This window comes from Dryobates pubescens, chromosome 18 (assembly GCF_014839835.1).
Source record: "Dryobates pubescens isolate bDryPub1 chromosome 18, bDryPub1.pri, whole genome shotgun sequence".
Taxonomy (NCBI): Eukaryota; Metazoa; Chordata; class Aves; order Piciformes; family Picidae; genus Dryobates; species Dryobates pubescens.
Window position 1 is genome coordinate 2,247,530 of NC_071629.1, and position 24,623 is coordinate 2,272,152.

General features: G+C 40.8%; 1 protein-coding gene across 2 annotated transcripts in view; it reads left to right on the top strand.

Annotated features, from left to right (window-relative positions):
- The first annotated feature begins 660 nt into the window (after nt 1–660).
- CHM (CHM Rab escort protein) overlaps nt 661–24,623 on the top strand; it is a 59,590-nt gene continuing 35,627 nt past the window's right edge. For both annotated transcript variants that reach the window (XM_054169608.1, XM_054169609.1), the window contains exons 1-5: nt 661–752; nt 11,084–11,150; nt 19,774–19,846; nt 21,040–21,164; nt 24,004–24,379. In XM_054169608.1, the coding sequence (XP_054025583.1) occupies nt 704–752; nt 11,084–11,150; nt 19,774–19,846; nt 21,040–21,164; nt 24,004–24,379 (690 nt within the window). In that variant the 5' untranslated portion in view covers nt 661–703. The remainder of the gene's footprint in view (nt 753–11,083; nt 11,151–19,773; nt 19,847–21,039; nt 21,165–24,003; nt 24,380–24,623) is intronic.

Genomic DNA, 24,623 nt, shown 5'->3' on the forward strand with positions numbered 1-24,623 from the left:
AGTCAGCAGGGGCATTCTGCACTAGATCAGATTCTCCAGAGCCATGTCGAGCCTGACATTGAATATCTTCAAGGACAGGGCCTCAACTACCTCCCTGGGCAACCTGTTCCAGTGTTCCACCACCTTCACGGTGCAGAGCTTGTTCCTCACACCAATCTAAATCTGCTTTTCTCTAATTTCAAACCATTGCCCCTCGTTCTATCACTACAGACCTTTGTAAACAGTCTCTCTGCAGCCTTCTTCTAGCCCCTTCAGGCCGCTCTTAGGTCTCCCCGGACCCTTCTCTTCTCCAGGCTGAACAACCCCAGCTCCCTCAGCCTGTCCTCGTAGGAGGTGGTGCAAAGGATCCTGGTGAGTCCCCGGCAAGAATGTAGACACAGCAGGGGAGCCCTGGCGAGACGTTTCTTGTCTACGCTGCCCTTCTCCCCAGAAAGCTTGGACCAGATGACCCGTGCGGTCCCTTCCAACCCACCACTCCGCGAGTGCCCGCTTCCCGCTTCCCGCTTCCCGCTTCCCGCTTCCCGCTTCCCGCTTCCCGCTTCCCGCTTCCCGCTTCCCGCTTCCCGCTTCCCGCTTCCCGCTTCCCGCCCAGCGAGCCGCCGGCACGGCGCCCCGAACTGCATCTCCCAGCAGCCCCGCCGGAAGGCTGCCGGCGGCAGCGGCGGTTCCGCCAGCGCCGGGGACGTGACGTGTCCCTCCCGAGATGGCGGACAACCTGCCCTCCGAGTTTGATGTGGTGGTGATAGGCACCGGTAGGAGACGGCGCGGTGCTGGCGCGGGACGGGGCTGGGGAGCGTCGGAGGGGCTGAGCGGGTGGTGCCAGAGTGCCAGTGCTCGAGGGAGGGCGGCGGGGAGACACAGGGCAGAGCGGGCGGCTGAGGGTGGGCCGGGGGGGGTGGGGACTTGGTGCTGTTCTGGGGCTGCTTGTGGTTGCCGAGGGTACCTGGGAGGACAGCGCTGCTCCAGTGTCCCGAGTACTCCCAGGCTGCATATGTGCTTCTACTAAAACTTGCGTGACAGGATGATAGAGATGGCACGGAGGCACCTGTAATGTGAGGCTTTAGGGGGGTCTCCATGCACCCTTTGAGCCGTTCAGGGCACCTTCTGCCCCTGCACACTTGAGATGAAGTGGTCCCTCAGCACTTCATAAAGCTTCGTGTGACTCTGCCAGCCTTGGCAGCCCGTTCTCCTGAAACACCTTCCTGTTTGCCGAGTTCAGTTTCATGCTCTCTGAGTAGTTCTAAAAAGCCAAGCCCCGTGTTACTGTAGTTTATGTGGTATATGCTGATAATAGCTTTTTATTTTGTTATAATACAAGAACTTTTACAAGTTGGTTTTTTTTCCTAATCTCTTTGCCTGTTTACAAACAACCCTAAACTTTGTTTGCATCCTCCTTGTAACAGTACATTTCTCAGTATGTGGACAAATCTAAGGCTGAGTGATTGCACAGAATTACCAGCACTTTCCCTACCCTGTACAAATGCATCCTGTTTCCTGTTCAGGTGAATAATCATGGGAACTGAAGCATATTACAACACTACAGGATAAATTTTAAAGTACTCCTGCCTGCCTGCTTGCCTGCCTCATTGAAATAGATTCCTGTTTTGTAGAACATGGTGACAGTGGCCTCCGTTGAACGGATCTGGATAACCCCTCCACCTTAAATTCAGCATTGAACTCTAGCCTTATAATGTTCATAATACATTGCTACTTACAGGTCCCAAATTTTCACTTGGTTTTTGTTTGCATTTATGAAGAGCTCCCACAGTTGCTTCAGGATGTTGGTTGGAGCAGAAAAGGGAAGATACTTTTCAGTGTTACTGCTTCCCATGTGCAATGGGGAACTGTGTTTTGGAAGTTAACTAAAATGTCACATAGTGCCCTTCAGATTTAAGACTAGTTTTCTATCTATTTTCAACAGAATGAATGAGTTTGTTGATGTAATCACTGTCTTCAGTGGTTACCAGACATGAGTATTCCCTTTGCAGTGTGTGTGCAATTCTTCAAAGCATTTCTGATTTAGTTCTGCAGTTTGTGAGAAATTATGAAAATGTTATCCCCATTCTTGACCATAAGTCTACTAAAAATGCAGAAGTAAGGTTCTTGAGCAAATGAAGAGATTCCCTTCTCTCTTCTTAACCACGTTGTATGGAGTGGAAGCCCTGCTAGTGAATCTGACTTTTTTGATGTACGTTCAGATTTGTGGGTATTTTGAGTGTGTGAGAGGAATGATAAATAATGAAAGGCTGAAGTACCAAATTAAAAGGTGGAAATTCTTTGAGCTAAATTCTTCCTTTGAACTCTTGCTGTATTTGGTGGTGGTGTGGATTTGTATTAAAGGATGTGGGGGTTTTGCCCACCTGTAGACAGCAGTGCCCTAAGTCACATCACGATCTCCAGAATTCTCCATTTTAGAAATTATTTTATCTTATTTTTGCATTCCTTTTAACTAAGAACATAAGTGGTGACTAACACTGACTGAGTGGTTTTTTTAGTCTCTATGAAGTTTGCCACTATGGAAGATTACTCAAAGTAAACCTGTCATTTCTTGTCTTCTGGGAAGTGACTCCTGAGGGAATGGTTCAGCCTTGTCTTTAACTCACTTCTCTAATGCTGTGACCAGTGTGAGTGTACCTGTGGATGTTTAATTGTCATGCTGTAGGAACTAGAATGTTTGTGTTAATGATCTTTTTAACTGCATGGTAGTAATTGCATTCCTTCCTCCATGTGTAGCCTTTTTCTGTTTTTATAGTTTGTGCATCTATTAATTTTAGTAATTAGATTGAATGCTAACATTAGATTTGAATTTGTTTTTATTTCAGGCTCATTTAACTGTTTCTCTGTAGTATCTCACACTAACTTTTAGTCCTCAGTGCTGCATATAATGGTTAGGTTCAAATACTTCATCAATATTAGACTGGATATTAGGAAGAAATTGTTTACAGTGAGGGTAGTGAGACACAGGAACAGGTTGCCCAGGAAGGTCATGGATGTCCCCTCTTTGGGGGTGTTCAAGGCTAGGGTGGTGAAGTCTTGATCAGCCTGGTCTGGTGGAAGGTGTCCCTGCCTATGGCAGGGGGTTGAAACTGTATGATCTTTAAGAACCTTTCCAACCCAAACCATTCTATGAATATGAATGTGTGAATATTTCTATGGGGAAAGTACTTCAGTTACTGGAAAAACTGCTTTTGCTTAACCAGATCAAACATTTTCTTGTGTGGACAAGTGCAGAGCAAGATGTATGTGTAGTACAAGATTACAAGTCCTGGCTGGGTTCAGCAGCAACATTTCCATCCCTATCATAGAATTTACATCCATAGTTCTGAAGAAAACTAGATTACTCTCACCAGGTTCTCATTGTGTGGTATCTTGAGGCTTTCAGTGGCAACACAACGTGAGAACTGAAGCTGTTACAATGCTGTTGTTTTCTTTTCTACCCCATTTTTGTTGCAGTATTGAAGTCACTCTTTCCTTCCCCACCAAGCCTCTCATCTCCCTGCTATCTGAATATAGTACTGTGGTCAAGTTACTCACCAACCGAACAGAAATGGATTTATTGGAAGGTTCTTTGCCAAAGCAGATAATTGTGCAGTATCATTAATCCTCAAAGCAGATCTGGTATTTTGGAAGGTCTCTTCTTTGGGAAGGGATACTAAGTGATTTTTGCTTGTCTAAAAGCCTTGTAGGATCTGGGTTTGGAGCACTGGTCTAAGTGCTCCCTGGAGGAATGAGAAGTGGGCATTAGTCATGTTCGTTTAAATGAGTTCATTATTGACAAGCTTCTGCAGGGTCAACTTTTAAGTCAGTGCAGGCATTAAAATGGTAGTGCATTGAGAGTGAGAGGGAACATTATGAGTTCTTTGATAAATATCTCCGAAAGAAGGCTTCTATTTGAGAATGACGCTCGGAGCTAGGAGTCAGTGGCAGAACTTTTGCGTTTAAGCAGCTGTCAAATGGAAAGATTGATAAGCAAAACATTCAGTAGTGATGACTTTGTGGCAGAAGCCACTGTAAGTGCAAAGCTTTGCAGTGTGGCTGTGCATGTTTGTAAGTGGTGTGGGTAAGGATGCAGTCATCTGTAACTTTGAACTTCTTCAGTTCATTAGGTTATATTTGAACTTGATGGGACCCTGAGCAACCCAATCTAATTAAAGATGCACTTGCTCACTGCAGGAAGGTTGGACAAGAGGAGCTTCAAGGGTCTCTTCCATTCTGTGATTCTATGATACTCTGTTTTAGCTTCTAAAACTTGTCTCTGGTACTCCAGAAGGCCTGTATGAGCTGCTGCTGAAGTTGTAAAGGATGTGGCTCTTTAAAAGGTGGTTGTAGTCACAGGTTTGGCTGCCAGTAATTCTGATTTTTTTTTCTCAAAAGGAGTTATTCTTTATAAAAGCAGTCACAGTAAATTTTCTAGTTCTATGCAATTTTCTTTCCATTCTGGTTTTCAGTGGTTATAAATAACACATGAAATGACTTTCAAGGTAGAAAGCAGGAATCCATTTTGAAATATTCTATAAAATAAAGAGTGATTTATGGTTTCATATGATTTTGGCTGAAAGCACTCGGGCTTTGCCAGGTCATCAAAGTCCTGTCAGGAGAATGCATTATTTATTGTTCCATATACTGGGAGTGGTGTAAGTACTTTATGTTTATCTTATGTAAGTATAGTATTAGGAAAAGTCACTTCCAGATATTTAGAAAATATACCTTGAAAAGCTAACCTAAATATTATAGATGTGGATTAGGAAGTTAGCATTGAAGATTGATTTAAAAAATAAATAAATTGAAAAAGGTGTAATTCTGAATATTTTTATTGTTGCAGGACATTTTTAGGATGTACTTAAAATGTTTTCTGGTACATCTTCTGGACTGATACTTTGGTTATATTATCTGATATAAATGCCCAAGTTGTCAGTGTACATCAGCAGCTGCTTAGAGTTCTGCAACAAAAGCTGAATGGAAAACCAGCTGAAGATGTATTTTTTTATAGAACCATAGAATCATTCAGGTTGGAAAAGACCCTTGAGATCATCAGGTTCAACTATTAACCCTACCCTCCCAAATTCCCCACTAAAACATATAGCTAAGAGCTGCATCTGAATGGTCTTTAAACACATCCAGGGATGGTGAGTCAGCCACCTCCCAGGGCAGCCTGTTCCAATGCCTGAACACATTTTCAGTGAAAAGATTTTTCCTAATGTCCAGTCTAAACCTACCCTGGTGCAGCTTGAGGCTGTTCCCTCTTGTTCTATCATTAATTACCTGTGAGAAGAGACCAGCATCAACCTCCCTATATTGTCCTTTCAGGTAGTTGTAGAAGGTGATAAAGTCTCCCCTCAGCCTCTTTGTGCTCAAACTAAACAATCCCAGTTCTCTCAACTGCTCTTCATCATTCTCTGGGCCCTTCACCAGCTTAGTTGCTCTTTGCACCTGCTCCAGCACCTCAGTGTCCTTCTTGTGTTGAGGCGCCCCAAACTAAACAGAGCACTCGAGGTGTGGCCTCTGGTTGCCCAGAGGGCCTGGTGAGCCTGATCTTGAATATCTCCAGGCATGGGTCCTCAACTACCTCCCTGGACAACCTGTTCCAATGTCCCAGCACCCTCATGATAAAGAACTTGTTCCTAACATCTAATCTTAAGTCTGTTCTTCTCTGATTTCAAACCATTGCCCCTCGTCCTGTCACTGCAGGCCTTTGCAAACAATCCCTCTGCAGCCTTCCTGTAGGCCCCCTTCAGGTACTGGAAGGCTGATATTGGGTCTCCCTGGAGGCTACTCTTCTCCAGGCTGAACACCCCCAGCTCCCTCAGCCTGTCCTCATAGCAGAGGTGCTCCAGCCCTCTGATCATTTTCATGGCCCTCCTCTGCCCCTACTCCATGTCCTTCCTGTGTTGAGGGCACCAGAGCTGGACACAGCACTCCAGGTGAGGTCTCACCAGAGCAAAGTGGCAGAATCGGCTCTCTCCATCTGCTGGCCATACTGCTTTTGATGCTGCCCAGGCTGCCGTTGGCCTTCTGGGTTGCAAGCTCACATTGTTGGCTCATGTCCAGCTTCTCATCCACCAGCACCCCCAAATCCTTTTCTGCATGGCTGCTCTCAATTTTGTCTTTCCCCAGCCTATACTGCTATCTAGCATTGCCCTGACCTAGATGCAGGACCATGCAGTTTGCCTTATTGAACCTCCTAAGATTCTCCTCAGCCCACCTCTCCAGGCCGTTCATATATGTGATTTAAGGGGATGTACTTACTTAGGTAATATTTGTTTATATAAAAGTACACAAATACATCTCTTTGAAATTTACCCTTCTACTGGAAGGTAGACCTGTCACTGTGGTAAGTAAAGCTGCTGCTTCTTTCCTTCCTTGCTTCCTCTGCACCGTTCCTTGACAGCTGTTAAGAAAAAAGCCATAAATTGTTTGTACTGTTGCTCAGAGTCATGGCTGCAGCCTGCTCAGCAGGGACAGCTCTCGTCAAGTGATTACCAGGATTCACCTCCCTCAATGTTCTCTGGCTGTATCAATTTTAATTAGCTACCTTTAGCTTAAAACATTATACACAATAAGTATTTCAACTTTGATTGCAATCAAATGATAAAATGCCTTTGAAGTTCTATATATACCAAAAGCATACCGTGGAGGCTGTACAGTGAGCTTCTCCAGAGTCACTGCTCTTCTTAGGAGTTCAGATACAGCAAAATTTATTGCACTTGGTCAACTCTCTGACTTCTGGAGATTGTTTTGAAATTGTCTTTGTTCCAGCATTTTTAATCTATTTTTCTTCCACATTTTGTATTATGAAAAAGCCACTTGTGATTTGTTTAGTAGGTGCAGAGGAGCAAATGAAACATTTAAACAGTTTCAAGATGAATCTTGTGCGATTCAGTAAAAGCTTATCAGCTGGATGACTGGGAACTAGTTTACAGTGTACAACTCAGGAACCAAGATGCCTCCACACATATGAAGCTGTTTAGTTTATAAATTGCTTGGGGCAGGGAATGCATCCATTTAAAGTCGGCTGCAGGGGCAGTGCATCAGTGTCACGTATTGCTGCTGATCGGAAGAGACACAAGGTGTAAACCTGAGATTAATTAGTGATTACACAGAGGTGAATTACAACTTTTCATTATTTTCTAAAGATTTTAAAATCAGTTAGCTTTTAAGGCTAAAGAGCTGAGTTTTCTATCTCAGCAGTTGTCTCCAATTGTAATTTTGCTGTGTTGAAACTAAAAGCAGAATTGGTATTTTGATAAGGGTATATAGTGTGGAGCTGAGTCCTCTGTTTCTTGCTTATTTACTTGTAAAACATTATTCTTCATAATGAAAGTGTGGTTGGTTTTACTTCATAGGGAAGATCCAAAAAATTCACGTAATGGAGATTTTCTTGGTCAGAGGTTGCTGGAAACAACCAGGTATAGTCTTCAAGGTCAGCTTGCAGCAGCCACATGTGTAAAGATTTATTGAGATTAATCTGCCTCTTATGTATCTGAGAAGGCTATAATAGAGGTAGTGCTTGGACAGCTGGCAGTGAAAAGTAGTGCCATCCAAAATGGACTGTATTCTTCATCATAAGAGTGTCATGAGCCTAGTGTTCATACTGCCTGCTTGCTAGATTGCTTCTTTCTGGTGATGCAACTGTATCTGGTACAGTCCTGGGATCTCTCGCAGCAGAGATTGCCAGAGAAATGGAAAGATTTGTAAGGCCTGCTTCTCTTTGTCCATGCTGAAGTGAGCCATGCTGCTGCACTGTTTGTGAGTCTGATTAGAGCCAGTTCATAGTATCATAGTATCAGTCAGGGTTGGAAGGGACCACAAGGTTTGTTACAATATAATCAGCTTGTGATTATTTTTTTTCAGTGTCTTTCCAACAGGACACAAGGAGTCCAAGCACAGAGGGATAAGTCTGTAAGCAGCACTCCTTCTGGACCCATACTAGAAAGATTTAGGGGTTGATTCATTTTGACTTTGCACTTGTATTTCAATGAAGCATTATCACAGATTGGCTGTGTAGGTGTCAAGAAGTATCTATGAAATGCTACTTACTGGAACGTGTTAGTGACCCAGAGATCACTAATGAGTAAAATCTCTAATTTTATACTTATTTTTATATCTGTCTGCAGATGTAATGCTCTGTTTCATTGAAATTTGAAGTGGATGTTTCCTTGAGCAGTCCAGAGAGGCTAATTTACCTAATACTGCATCTGATGAATGGGGGTTAGCAAGTGGAGAAAGAAGGCAATGGCTTCAAGGAATGATGATAGAGATTTCAACTAGTATTAATCAGTTCTCCTTCATGAAGGAAAAACTCTTTATCTTTCTTTTTCCTGGGAAGAGAAATGAGGTGCAGGACAATTTAACCTAATGCAAATATTTCGTGTGTAAGCAATCTAAAGGGAGATATGAAAGGGCCAGGAAGCACAGAAAGTGTTTATACTTCTTGATAACAAGCACTGCTATTTCTGAATTGATTCTGCCTCAAATACCAGGAACTTCTCAGTCAGCACATTAAATGGATGCAAGGATTCCACAGACTCTTTACTCTACTATGTAAATCCCTTTTATGCTGCCAGATGTTTATAACATACTGAAGTCTGGATCTGTCACTCCTTTCTTGTGGCTGGGTCATGTGATTCCTATTCAGACTTCTTATTTCCTGCTAATATCATTGCAAATTTGTGAATTGCCTGGATTTGGAACCTTATTTCAGAAAATGGTCCATTGCAGTAGCCTTTCAAATACAGTAAAATGTGATGTGCTGTGTTTTGCTGTAACTAACGTGCATAAGAGCTTACAAGGAAAATGTGGTTAATATTAATTATACCAGAGGGGAGATCTCTTGATGAGTCAGTAATTTGATGACTGATTTTGATAGCTGTGCAGTCTTTAGAATTCTTAATTATTTTTTTTTTTAATACCTGCCTGCTCAAAGACAAACATCATGAGTGACACAGGTTGCAGTGCTAAGTCCTACATCCATTAAGCTGGCAAAATTTGAAGCTGACTGTTCTCCAAGAGGCATGAGTGGCAGGAAGTGTTAGAATAAGCCTTTGTGAGAAAAACAGCTGAGAGATCCCCAGCTTTACTCACTCATTAGGTGCAAGTGAAACTTCAGAATCAGTAGTAGGGGTACAGCCTTTCTTTCCCCTGCAGTCACTTGAATTCTGTGACAAAATCACTGTCCTCACACCAAACTGTGAGCCAGAGGTTCTGGAGTCTGCTCTGCCCTGTAGCAAGGGTCTGAACATGTTTCTAAATTGGAATATAATTCTCCTTAGAGGTTTTGACAAATCAGCATTCAGAATAGTGTTTCCAAGTAGGAGCAGCTCATAACAAGAATATATTCCTTTGTTACAGAACAGTCCCAAGGGGAACTATTTGCACAACTGTGCGAGCATCCTTAGGAGACAGGTCAGCTTCAGGTGCTGTCATTAAATACATCTCTACCATTTCTCTAAGGAGTCTTTCCCAAGTTAGTTAATTTTATTTAGGTAGAGAGGAACTCTGTGTTGCAATGGGCTGTTTGCCAAAGTCTTCTTTGTTGGGAAAGGCTTTTGGAAGTAACCACCATGCAGCCCAGACTACCTATAGTGGGAGTAACTTGCGTTTACCAAAGCTGCCTCTGCTTCGTGTGCTTTTGTTTCTGCTGGGAAAGAGCATTTAGAAAGTGACTTCAAGGCACAGTCTTATTTCCGTGGTTTACCAAGGTTTTGTCACATAAGAATAAGTGATGTCTTGCTCCATCACATTGTTCCAAGAGCCCCTCCAAAAGCTAAGATGCATGGGCCTTGCCTTACTTGCACTTTCTCATTCTGTTGCCAGTGGGTACTTGGGGGACCAGAGTATCTTGCAAGGAAAGGATTGGTGAAGAAAATTGATACCAGCTTTCAAGAGTGAGGAAGCTAATTCAAGGAACAATTTCATCCAAGGTTAATGGAAGAACAGACCTCCAACACAGTATCAATTGGATCAAGCTTAAAGCAATCAGTTATGCCCTAGTAGCTATAACTCCAGTCCTGGTCAGTCAGGCAATGCTGGGGATGTTTTACAACATTTTCTCAGTGGCTTTTATCAATAAGGAAAGGGAAACAAGTTTCTCAGTTCCATTTCTAGAGTAATATTGCCTGGGCCTAAATGAGGGAAAGAAAACCTTTTTCAGGAACTACAAGGAAAATTGTAGTTGTAGATTCTGTTCCAGATAGTTTATAGATGGAGAGAAATGAGAGGTCCATACAAACACTTTTGGAGGACAGCTGAGTGTGGAATTGCTCTCACATAATAAGACAGTGTGCATCCAAGGTCTTGTGATAGTTCTGAAATGTCTGCTGCAGTTGCATATTTTCTCCTTGTCTCTGTTCAGAGTTGCCTGCATTTTGAGTTCTCACCTCAAAAAATTCAGCTCTAAAGATTTATCAACTGGTCTGTGAACCAAATGTCCCAGGAACTGATGGAGCTGTTCATCCTGTTTTCTGCCCCTAGAGATTAATTTCATAATAAGCCTTCACTTGTTCTGGAAAGTCAGCAATGCAAAAACTGTTGTAACTTGGTTTATTGATTCAGAAAGGGACTGGTTTGGTTGGGCTTTTTTTAATCAATCAAAATAGTAAATGAAAAAGTTGCAGGGAAGTGGTAGCTGTTTTCCCAGAAAATTTGTCATTCCTGTCTTAAACCCCCTTCCTTGTGTTGGTACAAACCTTGATACTTTGGAACTGTCAGCACCTCCATGGCCTGCTGAAAACTGACCATCTGCTTCATGTAGGAGGAGGTCAGTAGTGACTGAAGATAAGGGTAGAGAGGTTGAACCTCTTTGTTTTAGTGGTTGGTTTACCTTTGCTGCCTTAAAGAGTTCATGGAAATGTGGTTCTGAGTGTCCAAGTCCTGCTAGGTGCTTTCTAGACTGCATTTCACATTCTAGAATTAACAGACTGGAGTAACCACCTACTATTACTTGTTCCTGTCTCTGTGAGTGCTAAATTGTCCTTAATATCCCGTTAAAGCCTAACAGCTTTTTATTCTGGGCAAGTGAAAACTGATGCAATATTTTTTACTATATCTTGGCATACTAAGTTCTAAAACTTGCATGTTCTTTTAGGTTTGCCTGAATCTATTATTGCAGCAGCATGTGCCAGAAGTGGCCAGAGAGTTCTTCACGTGGATTCGTAAGTTACTCCAATGCTTTTCCTTTTAAAGAGTTAAGCTGTCTGGAAATATATCTGTGTTCATGTCAGTTCAGGACTTGTCTTCTGTTCATCTGGCATCAAGTAATCCTAAACTTCTGTCTCTACCTTACTTTTGGGATGTTATTTCCATCAATATAACAGGCCAGTTTTGCATGCTAGCTCAGTATTTTGGAACATCAGTGATGTGGTCAAGGATGCTGTTGATGGCTCCTTCTTTCACACAGGCAGGAATGATTACAGCTTTGCTGCCCTTTGGTATCATTCCTGACAGTAATTATTCCATTCTGTTTGTGTGAGAATTTTAACCTGAGCCATTATACTTTAACAACAAAATGTTTTTCTAGTGTCTCCTTTGTATCAGTTGCCATTGCCTACAGAAGTTAATAGGATTCTAATTTATCAGAAAGAAAAGAAGACAAGTGAAACCTAGCTGATAAGGCAGAAGATGAACACAGCACTCTGTGTTTGCTGTCTTTGCTCTATCCCATGCTAAATCAGTTTGTAGGAAATCTGTTGGTTCAGAAAGTACTTCTGTTGCTCTTTGAAACAGAAGGATTTGTTGAAGCACTTGTGCCATATTTCACTGCATCTTTTCAAAAGAGGAACATTTTATTTTACTTCTCTTCACCAATTAGCCCAAGCTAGGAATGGTTTTACGAGCTGTGTAACTGTCCACTGCCATGCACACTGCTTTTCAGAACAATGCCTTGTCTCATTTGCACACCTGCTCAGCAAAATTCAGCAGCGTGACTCAAGTCTAGAGCTCTTGTTTCTGAGGCTATCTTGAGTTCAAGTGCTGGAGCCTCAGCTGACCAAGACAAAGTGTTAAAATATCCATCTGTGCCATCTAGCACTTCAAAAGGCTTTTTTCTCATCACTCTTTGAACATGATTGGTCATTACTAAGCAGCTTTTGAGGCAGCTTCACTCTCTATGTTTTTCGTGAAGATGACATGCAGAATGTTAGGGTTGGAAGGGACCTTGAAAGATCACCCAGTCCAACACCCCTGCCAGAGCATGACCATGTAGAGCAGGTCACGCAGGGCCACATCCAGGTGGGTTTTTAAAGTTTCCAGAGAAGGAGACTCCACAGCTTCTCTGGGCAGCCTGCTCCAGTGCTCCAGCACTCTCACAGTGAAAATTTTTTTCTTCATGGTCATGTGGAACCTCCTCTGCTCCAGCTTGCACCCATTGTCTCATGTCCTGTCACTGGACATCACCGAGCAGAGCTTAGCTCTGTCCTCTTGATGCTGCCCTTCACATCTTTATAAACACGAATGAGGTCACCCCTCAGTCTCCTCTTCTCCAAGCTCAATAGACAGCCCCTCAAAGGACCCATTTACAGTTCATACATTTATTTCTAGTTTGCAATCATAACAGTTTCAAAATCTGAAAGACTGGGCAACTAACTGGATGGCACCAAATATGATTTGCAGTTGCTCAATGTGCCCACAAAGTCTCTGGCTTCCTCTCTAGGACTGGAGTGAGGAGAGTTGATGCCAGCAGTCTGTAGTTGTTATCAACAGAGGATATTTGGATTAAGTCATCTTAGTGAAACTTCAGCACTGTGGACTACTCTCAGAACCTCTGAAAATTCCTAGGAACTGTAAGGAAAAAAGTCCTGAAATGGGCTGATACTGTATTTTCCGATAGGATAGTACACAGCTAGGCAGAACTCGATGCTCCATGTTTGATGCTGAAACCGAGACAGCTCCCGTGGTTGTAATAACTTTAAAGGAAGTTGCAGCTACGTGGTACTAATACAGAGCTTACTGCAAAGACCTCATGCATAATGTGTAAGGGTAAGTTAATTTCAAACATTGATTCAGTAATTCTGATCTTAACTTTTGAATTGCTACCCAAAATATTTAAAACTTTGTTTCAGAATAAGCAGATCTAAAATTAATGAAGTTATGTTTGGATTTTAAGCTTAATGCATCTATTGCCAATAGACTACTTAGAATTTGCTAAATGAGCCACTTCTGTTATTTCAATTTTTCATATTCATTGGCTATTAAAGTCTGCAATAATAGTTAGTCACTGGAACTTTGCTTTCTTTCCCCCGTGCTTATTTTTAGCCAAGATGAAGAGCCTTTCCGAAAGCTCCCAGAAGCAGGCAATTACAACTGTGGAATACAGATTTTGTTTATTACTGTTTTCACTTAAATATGCTCATTTACATTCACACATGCTTTTGTTTTTGTGATGAGAATGAAGGCTTCCACGTCTGGTTCCCTTCTCCTGTGGAGCTATTTCCCATCTCTAGTGCAGGCTAAGGTCAGAACGAAGTGTTCTTACCAAGGTGTTCTTCCCTCACGTTAATAGTTGCTGCTTTAGTCGGTGGGTATGCTCACTGAATCATGGTCTGGAATCCATACTGTGGCAAAGAAAATTAGAAATGTTTATACTGTACAACTCCTTCCCCATTACAGGGAAGCATTTCGAGCCATCTGCTTTGTGTGTTTAAGTGAGTACTCCTGCAAAAAAAAGCCTACCAAACCCAACAGAAAACCCCCACCCTGATGCCATTTGAATTTCAAGTGAAAAGTTAAGTCTTAGAAAGCTTGCCAGAGATTCATCTGAGTTAAAACATTTGAATTTTTTTCTGCTCTGTGTCTAGTTTAATAGACAGGGTTTCTAGATGGGTTTTCAGCAGGTAACAGTAGATTTAAAAATTCATCACCAAACCCATTCTTTATATGCAGAATATCACCTTGTAACAAGATCTTGTCGTTCGTGGTCATGGGCTTAATTTTTTTTTCAGAGTATAATAAAAGAAGCTTTGGGGTTACTGAGATCCTTGTTTGTGCCAGATGTGCTGCTTTGACTAATCTTTTGTTCTCTGCAAAGCTCTCAGTGAAGTTAAGCACAAGGTATAGAAAACTTACCTAGGTGAAGTCTTTGTTTATAGTTTGCATGCACTCATTACCTTGTGTACATTGTTTTATTGCTTTTAATCTCCAGCCATGTTTGCATTTATCATAATATACTGCATAGGTGATTATGGAAGATACTTTTGAAGTGGTCTATTATAAAATACTAAGTTCTAAGTTTGATTTATAAACACTGTCCAAGCATTGCCATCAACAGTAGCTAATCTTATTCAAAATAGTTACTTCACTGCAGTGTTGCCATAAATTCCTGTAGACTAATTTTAAACTGAAGTTAGCTTCTGCCAAATAGTAATTGAAGGAGCTCTATTTCTCTGTGCCAGCTATCTGTCTCAATAAACGTAAAATCTGTGGTTCTTTTCAGAGAGCTACATTTACTGTAGATATTAATGAGCTGTTGACATGTGAAATTTCAAGGATATTTGTTAAGTGATTTAGAAAAGTAATTTGCAATTTAAAATGTGGAGATTGGCACTTACTTTAAGCTGGAAGTTGCTGCAGAAAGGTAGATCAAGACTGAAAGTAGATTGCTTGAAGTGAATCTTCTTCCCATAGTAATTGTTCGTACGGGTAGGACTTTGGGCTGGTGGCTTGCTGAGTTTTCTACTTCTGGTCCTTTACTTATTTGCCTCTTGTAATTATCTATCTATATTTATGTGCTAGTTGGGTTACTGAGGATGGGGCAGTTAGAGGTGAGTTGTGTTTAGCTCCATTTCGGATTTGATTTTCAGCATGTAGAATCTAGCTTTTGTAGGCTATGGTATTACTGTCCACATCCCTCCTCACCGACTTACTTAACTTTCCATGTAGAGTTTAATTCAAAGGCAAGGGAGTGTCAGCAGGCTGGGGTTTAACTCCCCTTTTATGCCCAGTTTTCTCTGTGTACTTCTCATGTCTTAGTTCTCGACATCTGGTGCTTTTTTGATTTTTGATCTTACTTTGTCTGTAGAGTACTTAGGTGTTCCTTGAGTACTAAACTCTTTTACCTGAGCTTCCAAAAGGACACTGGGTACCTCTGCCTGCCCCCTGTAAAATACCTGCTTTTATAGATTGTTTCACTTTTGCTAGACAACCTGTCTTACTTTTTCCAGAACTTGTAAAATATATAATGTAATACAACTTGTGTCTTCATAGAGCTTTCTTTTTGATCCTTAACTTCTGTGAAGTGAGGTAGCTGTGTTGGTACAGGAACCAGAGCGGTTGCTTCTTAAGAAAAGGTTGCTTCTTAGGTCAATTCCTTGCAAGAAAAATGAAGGACTTAACTTTCAGTAAGGAAACCTAGGCAGAAATTCTTTGTTCTGGTGTCTTTTGACCTCTTTCTGAAACAGCTGGTTTTATTTTCATTTTGTTCTGGACCTGGTCTCACAGCAAAGGTACTAGAGGGTAAAACATGGTCTCAGCTGGTCTGTGATAATTACCTTTGGTCATGTTCCTATTCCAGGACATAATCTAATGCACAAGTGACTGTCACCATCACCCTTCTGTTGAGCTGAAAGATCTCAAAAGCTGTTTTGGGTTAAACCCTCCCTCTTGAAGGCAAGGAAGTCTAATACAATTTCATTCTCCTAAACACGATTGCTGTGTTGGAATGGGAATTTTTAATGCATGTGACTGTGTGCTTAATAGGTAGCATGTGAAAAATTATGGGCTTGAAACAGTAGTCATGTTGTGTTCAGATCCTTACAATTGATGTGGCAGTAGCTCCCTTTGCAAACGACAGCTACTCTGATGGGTCAAGACTTCCTTCTGAAAGACCAGACGCAGGATGGACACATCGAGGCAGCGCTGGGGAGCAGTTGTGAAGCATCAGCAGCTTTTCTTCAGCCATCACCAGCTTTGATTGTTGTACCATAGCTGTTATGACATGCCACTGAGAAGGGTCATCTTCTTCACAAGCATGGTCCGTGAAGTGCTTTTCCTGTTCTTGCTTATTTTACTCGTGTATCTCATGCTCTCAGAAGTGTTCAGGTTCTCAAACTGTAAGCTGTCTTCAAAAGGACATGTTAACTATTTTTTTTGCTTTGGATTCCAAGAATTTTAATTAGTTGGAAGCAATTTGCAAATTCAGTGCTCTGGACAGGGATTTGCTAATTCTTACAAAGTCTTTGTAGAAATAATGAAGTTAGTAACTGAGAAAAAAAACAACCAAACCAAAATAAAACCCCAACAACTGTTGTAGAAGAGAGAATTAAGCATTTTGCAGAGGTAAAGCTACACTTGGGCTACATTTTCAAACCTGTTCAGAAATGGCTGCAGCAGCTTTGCTGTTTGCTCTGAACTACAGATTTCAGACTTGCAAAGCGTGCACTAAAAGCAGCAGTATTTTCATTCATATGAAAATCCAGATAAGGCAAGAGAAGTTTTGATCAAATGTCATCTAGGGAATAATGAATGCTAGAAGAAAACATCTGTGCTCTCTCTGACTTGGTAGAAAAATTAGTTTTTAACACTGCTGTTATACTTTCAAAATGTTTCATGTTCTTACTTAGAGGATAATTGAATTATAAGCCTAAAAAAGGGAGAGAAGATCCATCTTTGTAGTTTGCTAATACAGCAAGAGAAGAGAGGAGCTTAGTCCTTGAGATTTTGGGACAATATTTTAGCCTTAATTAGGCTTTGATCTTGACCACTACTTTAAGGAATTCCTCAATTCATCTTCAGGGCAATTATAGCAAAAATATTTGGTTACAAAGAATGTCTCATTGTAAAACCATTAGTCAGCTCTTAGCAGAATTCCTCTTGAAGATTTCTACTGCAAACTTTGCTCATTATGTCAGTAATCATGTTTGGTCTACCTTCTTTCTGCCTTGTTTTCAGATGAGAAAATGAAGCAACTCCAATTCATCACATAATGCAGGGTAAACTCATTAAAATTCCAGGGGGCGAAAAAAATCACCTGGAAATTGGTGCTTTGAGAGAAGATTAACATTTAAGGTGGTACAGCATAACTTGGGAGAGGTGCTTGGATGCTAGTGGGAAGGAGGGACAGCTGTGATTCATTTTCCATTTGAGAAAGGCCAAACTGTCTTCTTAAAACTGATTGAGCTTCAGAAGAGCATTAGAGAGTGCTTTGTTGAAAAGATTGATTCACATCAGTGGTGGTTAAAAAGAAAAGCAATTTCAAAGGCAGGTCCACCTGATGAAGGGAGGAATGCCTACATCAAAGGTGTGACAGCCCACAAATAAACTATTGTAACTTTCAGTAAAAATACCATATTGATTTCTTTTACACAAAGTTGTAAGTACTCTAAACATGCCTGAATTCGTAGTGGGATGGATTCAGGAGACCCAGTCCTAACTTCAGGCAGGTGTTTTTGGTGATTGGTGATCAATGGCCTTGCCTGCTCTGACAGCCAGATTGTATTCCATATTTAAGGAAGCTTGCAACTAAAGCAGTAGGTTCCATTAAAAATAAATCTTTGTGGCTGTGCCTTTTGGAAATGCCAGAGGTGGCAGCTAATAAATGCATACTGAATTTTTTATTTAGTAGGATCTTAGGAAAAATCAAGAAATTAACCTGCACCATTCATAGCTAAAATGAAGCTGGAGATCATCATTGCATGCAACTCTCAGTTACTGTTTTACAGGCTGAAATCTGACAGTTTGCTATTTCATATAATGAGTCCTCACTGCTTTGTATTCTGGGTGATACCAAATTGTGGTGCTTTGTACACTTCATCCCTGTCATTCACATCATGAGGTAACTATGAACTCCTTTGTACAGATGATTGGAGTTTCTGGCTGGCAACAGATCTGCAGCTGGCACTCTTCTGCTTTGAGTAACCATCTTTCAGGGTAGACTACCTGTGTTATCTTGAAGTATGGGGCTGGTCCTCCCAGCTCATGGCCTTAAATGCCATATTCTGTTGTTGAAGCCACCTTTGTTCAGTGAATGCTGAATTTTGTCGTCTTTGCAGAAGATGTCCTATTTATGTTCTTCACTGTTGCCCTGCAGTAGCTGAAAGACTTTTTTAGGTCAGTTTCTAGTCAGGAGCAATTAGGGTTGTTTAGCAGACATCTGTCCTTCATATGCTAAGTAAGCACCATGGTACAGAGCAGCACCCTCTGCTACTGTGTAGAGGCTGACACTCCTAATGAAGTCTTTGTCAGTGCAGATAAGCCTTGTCAAAAACATCCCATCTTAAACAGTAGAATCAAACCTGAATTTAATTTTTCAATTTCATCACACTATCTCTACAGTTTAAAAGTGGAGGAGGTTATGATAAGATTCTAAGTTCATTTGATTTAACAGTCTTCACATTATTATGTAAAATGTAAAACCCATCTCCCTCCTTAAGTGTGCTTGGATTTCTGTAGTGCATGTAAGAGCATGAGCTAGCCATTCAGAAGGGCATCTTTGGTATCTTTCATGCTTCTGAAGTGCCAGCATACAGCACCAGAAAACTGAGTGAAATCCTGAACTGGCTCTTGGTTTTGGTATTTGGTATATTTATTTTGCAAGAAGCAGGGATTTTTCAAACTCTAATTGCTCTATTGTTATTCCTGTCAGAGTTGTTAAACAGTTAAGATGCATGATAACAAAAGCTAATTAATCCAACTGCTGGTTAGAGAAATATTGATGGAAGAATTTTAAAAAGAGAGAGTGGAGACTTTCTTTGACTAACAGAAGAGCTATTAATTTGCTGTGATTTAAAAGAAGTAAAATAGTGCTTTTCAGGAAAGAAGGTGGCAAATAGAGACTGGGAAGTGCTTGAGGAGGTCTGATGGTTGTGTACAAATCAGTTCCTTTGGCTCCACCTACAGTATATGCAGTTCAGTAAGAGTTTTGCCAGAGCATCTTAACAGCCTGCAATAAGCATAATCTGTTCGGTAAGCAGCAGTTAAATAACAGAGTGAACTTTCCTTTGTGTGACATAATGGAAACCAGAGATGTTGTTTCTACTGTCTGGACCCAATTTCAGTTTGCTTAACCCTTCTGTGCTTAGTCACCTCATGAAGCACTCTTAGTTTAGAAATGGCATGCAATACAGTTATGTTAAACTCCAGATTGGCTTCAGCTAGAAGCAGCCTGGCTGTGCTCATCTGATAAAGCAATTAGGTCCTGCCAGAACCTGGACCTGTGTGTGATAAGAATGCAAGAAATCTGAACTACCTTCTCTGAGAACTTGGTTGAAACTTGGCAGTCTTGTCTTGGCTCCACTCTTAAAGAAAGATGCCTGCTGTGATGTACATGTGTGAGTTAACAAGTGTAGAGTCAGTGCTGGCCAAGAAGCAGTATTACCTGTATTTGCATTTGGCTCATAGAATGGTTTGGGTTGGAAGGGACCATTAAAGATCAACCAGCCCAACCCCCCTGCAGTAGGCAGGGACATTTTTACCTAGATCAGGCTGCTCAGAGCTCCATCAAGCCTGACCTTGAATGTCTCCAGAGATGGACCGTCCAAGAGCTGGAAGCCACGGCACGTGGAATTGTTACTGGTGTCCCATATGCTTCTCTCAGCACCATTCATGTTGCTCTCTGAATACTTTGGTTTTGTACCCCAGTCTGTTTGGTCAGAGCTGCATACAGATGAGTGAGAAACTGAGACTTTTCATCTCATTACGAGCTGTGAAATGTTTTAACAGCTTTTATATTCTGCAACTCCCATGGAGAATATTTTGAATGTCTTCTACTTGGTGATGTGTACTCTAAAGCTGGAAAAGCTGTATCTTTCTGTCCAGCAAGTTTCACTCTTTGTTTCTTCTTTACAGGAGAAATTACTACGGTGGAAACTGGGCCAGCTTTAGTTTTTCAGGACTATTGGCCTGGATTAAAGAAAATCAGGTAAAAATTTTACAAACTACTTCTTTTAACATTCTTCAACATTAAATCTTGGTTGTTTTCATAATTTATTGCAAGACAAATTGCCCCAATGCTCTTTCTTTTAGTAACTTGACAGATCAAAGAGGTTTCTAGTTTCCAGCTATGCTGGTAAAGACCTAACCATCTGGCCTAACATTCTAGGACTCTGATATGCCTGGTTTATTAATGCTCTTACCTGAGACCAGGCAGACTGGTGCTCAGTCATACTTTTTGAGTTCTTGAATTTCTGTAGAAGCAGCTGCACTGCTGTTCCAATTCCCAGCCCCTTCTGTAAGTGGTAATCTGCTCTTTTCCGTTTCCTCATTGATTACTTTCCACAATCTGATGTTTCAGTCCCTTGTTTTTTGTGTGCTTTCAGCTGGTTCTTCTTAAATGGGAGAAAAGCAGTTACTGGATCCTTCCATTGGAATGTCCTATATCCAGGACAAAAAGATTAATGTTGACAGTGTATTTGGCAGTGACCAAAGTTTATCTAGTTCACAACTGTCCACTGGAAATCTTCTGGAGAGGGTATTTATTTAGGAGATTGAACTACATTAGCAAATAGATGTTCCTGTTATTTACTGAAGTGTTACGAGCCTGTGGGTCTGCAGAAGATGGAACCTTTTCAGCTCAGCCTCATGGCTGATTATTCCATAGTGCTGCCTTCTGGTGTAATCAGAGGAGTTGCTCAACAGCAGAAATTAATACTAGCAGAAATTAATATCCTCAGAACTTAATATTCTATTACATGAGTTAGAGATCCCTGTGTGGAGAGCTGAATAGAATCCCTAAATAACTGTCTTTTTTTTCATACAGTTTGCTTTCAAAGAGTTCTGTCCCAAAATCTGGAGTTCATCTAACTGTGGCAAACCTGTCTTTTAGTAGACTGTATTCAAAGTTATATTCAGCTCCCTGCTAAAGCTTTGATTTCATTTAACACTGTGTTTTCAGGTTACTAGAGCTGGCAGTGTAGTACAAAGGTTGGCATGCTACAATAAAGTAACCAACTCTAACTGTTGTAACTCAGAAAATCTGAACAGAAGAAACTTTGAAGTATTTTAGATGGATCTTTCTCTGTCTTTTTTCTTTTTAGTCATTTGGGACTACAAAGATTTGCAGTTAAGGGCAGTTAGCACAGCACAAAATGTAATTTTGTAATTGTTCTTTGAAAGGAAAAGACTGATGTCAGTGAGGAGTGTGAAGAGTGGAGAAAACTGATCCTCGAGAATGAAGAGGCTATTTCTCTTAGCAAGAAGGATAAAACTATTCAACATGTAGAAGATTTCTGTTTTGGCGAGTAAGTAGAAAACCAGAAATGTACCATTTGGCATGGCCAAAGGGAAGCATGCTGTGCTTCTGGCTCCAAGCATCTCACCATGCTCCCCTAGAGCATGTTGTCTCAAAAAGTAACTCTGGCCTCTGAGATGTGTTTTGTTGAAGTCACTTGGCTTCGTTGAAGTTAACTCAGCCGCTCTCTGGTTCTATGAACATGTCAAAGCACATGCTCAGTTTGAAACACACACAATTGTTGAATGTTTGTTGCACAAGCACATGAAGAGTAGTATACCATCTTAGGACTGATCTGTGCTGAGTACCTTTCAGTTAGAGAAGATTCTGCTTTGAAGCATTTAATTTAACTTGGGAGTACAATGCTGTCTCTCTCGATAACCACCAAAAAAGCCCTAAAGCCACAAGGAGGAATGGTAAGATAAGAAACCTGGCAAAGAAAAGTTTTCCAGAATACCTGAAAACTTCCTGAAAGAGTCAATTATTGTTTCTCTAACAATTTACACATTCTGGCTGGATTCTGTTGGTTTCCCTTAACTTTTATAACTCCTATGAAGTAACCATTAAACATTTATTTTGAAAGAATAAACAGCTGGGTAGCAGTATAATATACACAGTGCAAATCTGAAATGAATGGCCTTAGAACAAAGTGCATCCATCAAAGGAAAAGAATACTGTGTCTACAACAAGCTGTATTGAAAAAAGGCAAATGGCTGAAAAATAAATAGTGAACACCTGTGCTGAATAAATTAACCAGCTGGTTGGCAATTTTTCATTTGACCTATCTGAAGGGGTTGCTGTTACAAGGCATTAATAAGACACATTCATTTTAAGATATTCCTTTGTTAGTTCCATTAATTGATGAATGGTGGAAGATAATATTCTAAATTTACACAATAATTTGTCTGCAGATGTATTATATTTTTCTGAATTAGGAGAAGAATTGGCTGTGCAGAAGTTCAATTTGAGTCATTTTTATAGACAGGTCTTACATTATTCAGGCATATTTGTTCCTATAGGAAGCATGTCATGGGTTTAGATTATATACAGGTTTTAGGCTTTCAGTACAAAATGTGTAGAGCTGCAAGTCATGCAGATTTACCTATTCATTAATGGGAACTGAACAGAGATTTAAAATATGTAAATACAGTATTTCTTTAACCTTACTTTCAGAGTGAAGTAGAAAAAATGGTGTACTGTGAGTCCAGACTTTATTTTTATTTAACAAGTGATAATCAAATATGTTAAAAATGAGACTGCACTGCATGTTGATCTTGGGAGAAAGTAGAAGGAGAACTTGCCTATGAATTATTGTGTTACAAAAGGCTTTAGGATGGGCTAGATAGAAACTTCATTTAAAGTTACTGCATTAATGGCAGCAGCTTCAGGGGGGTTCATAGTCACCATGTTCCAAATTCCTGACAGAAACCCAAGAATCCAAACAGAACCCTTGAATTTAACTGACTTTCTTTTGTGCTTTAGTAGAGATTACTTCTTTTACAATGATATTTTATAGTTATTTAATGCTTGCAGTATGAAGCAAAAATCCCTCCATAATTAATGTACAGAAACAGATTTCTTCCATTAGGGCAGTTCCTGTGTTTCCCAGGGCCATATTTTACCCCATTCATGAATAAGTGCTTCCTTGTGGCTGTGCACAAGCTGAGAGACTTAATCCAAACTCCTGTGAGCCCATGTGAGCTCCCTGAGTTCATGAGTGAGGAGCAGCTTTTGAAGGATACCTGGGCTTGGTTCCTCTGTTAACAGAAATCCTGCCCCCAGCTTCCATCTGTAAGGCTACAGATGTGTGAGGGAGAGTTTTCCATGTACACAGAAGAGTTCCTTGCTGTTCAGGGAATTTTAAACTATCCTGTTAGTTACTGAAATTTTGTACTGTATGCTTGCAGGTCACCTTTAATATCATAGTTCATTAGTTTTCAGCCAAGATTAAATTGTTTTTTCAGTGCATTAATGGCTTGTGGTATAAAGATAAAAAGATAGTGTGAAATTATTGCTGAACTCCTTTCACTTACAATGACACTGATTTGATTCATCTCAGCTGGTAGTATCAACTAAAATTCTAAGTTCAAAACTCCAGTTTCTCAGGTAGATGTCATTGAAGCTCAAGATGAAAAGAGTAGATGAGATTAAAAGTGGAGGTCTGCTTTGTAAGAGGAATTTAAAAGGATTCTGTGGTGAACAGGAAATGGGCTATAGAGAGTAAATGTTGTGTGTTAATGTCCCTGCTTTTTACTGGCTGCATGTACTACGCACAAATCTTCATAAAGGGCTTGGATACAAACAGCAGTGCTGCATGAGGGGACTTCAGTCTGGCCGGCTCTTACAAGATCAGAGTTGGAAAAGTAATCTCTAAGCTTTACTTGAAGTTCAGGGCAAAATTTCATGGACTTGCAATGCTAGGAGATGCAAAGTAGCCATAGAAAGCTCTTCTGTGACTTTGGTTTTTAAGACATCTGAATTCAGTGACTTAAATGCATTTCTCCATTTCAATTCTTAATCCATAAGAAAACCCTAAGCAGGTTGCTTTACTGTTTCTTAAAAATTTTGTGCTTCCTTTGTTTCTGTAGCCATGTATTGTGTTTCACCACACTGATTGTCAGTTGAAGCTCCTTCTGTCTTTTGAGCCCATGGGAAATAAGAACCACAATTTTGTGGGGATTTTAAAGAATTCTTTATTGGATGCTGTACCTGGTTTGAGCAGGGTAAAGGCATTCTAATGCTTTTCCTAGAACACTTGAGCTTTCCATTCTGGCACTGATGCTAAACAAGTGTTTGAGGCTCTTTAAAAGACTATTCTTCCCTTTTCTTACCCTTCTGTTTTCAACCAGTCAGGATGCAGCTGAAGATGTTGAAGAAGCTGGTGCACTGTCAAAGCTGCCTGGGTTTGGAGCCTCTGCTGCCGAGGGGCTTGCTCAGGCATCAGAAAAAGGTGGCCCACCAGTGGAGAGTGCCTCATTAGAAGTGGAGAGCCAGGAGCCAGAAAAGGCTGCAGACTCCGAGCCAGCAAGTGCAACAGAAGGGAATGATACAGAAGTAACCTCTGAGAATGAGAGCACTCCCGATGCGGCTTTGGGCACAACTGCTCTGGAACCAGGGAAAGCCGAAACTGCACCTGCAGATACTTCTGCCAAAGAACCAAAGAGGATCATGTATTCCCAGATTGTTAGAGAAGGCAGAAGGTTTAATATCGATTTAGTTTCCAAGGTAGGAACTGAATGACACTATTCATATGAGTACATATAAGGACTTTGCTGAAAACACTGATATTTGAAAGAAATCTTTACCATTGAGGAGGGCTGGCACAGTACCTTTGAGGCCAAAAAGACTCGAGAAGTAAGCAAGAATTAGTACCCTTAAACTAAAGAAAAGCTATTTCATGTGTGCTCCTCAGTGCTTATCACCAAAAAGACCATAAAATATAGCTGATGAGTGTCCCTAAGAGTGAATT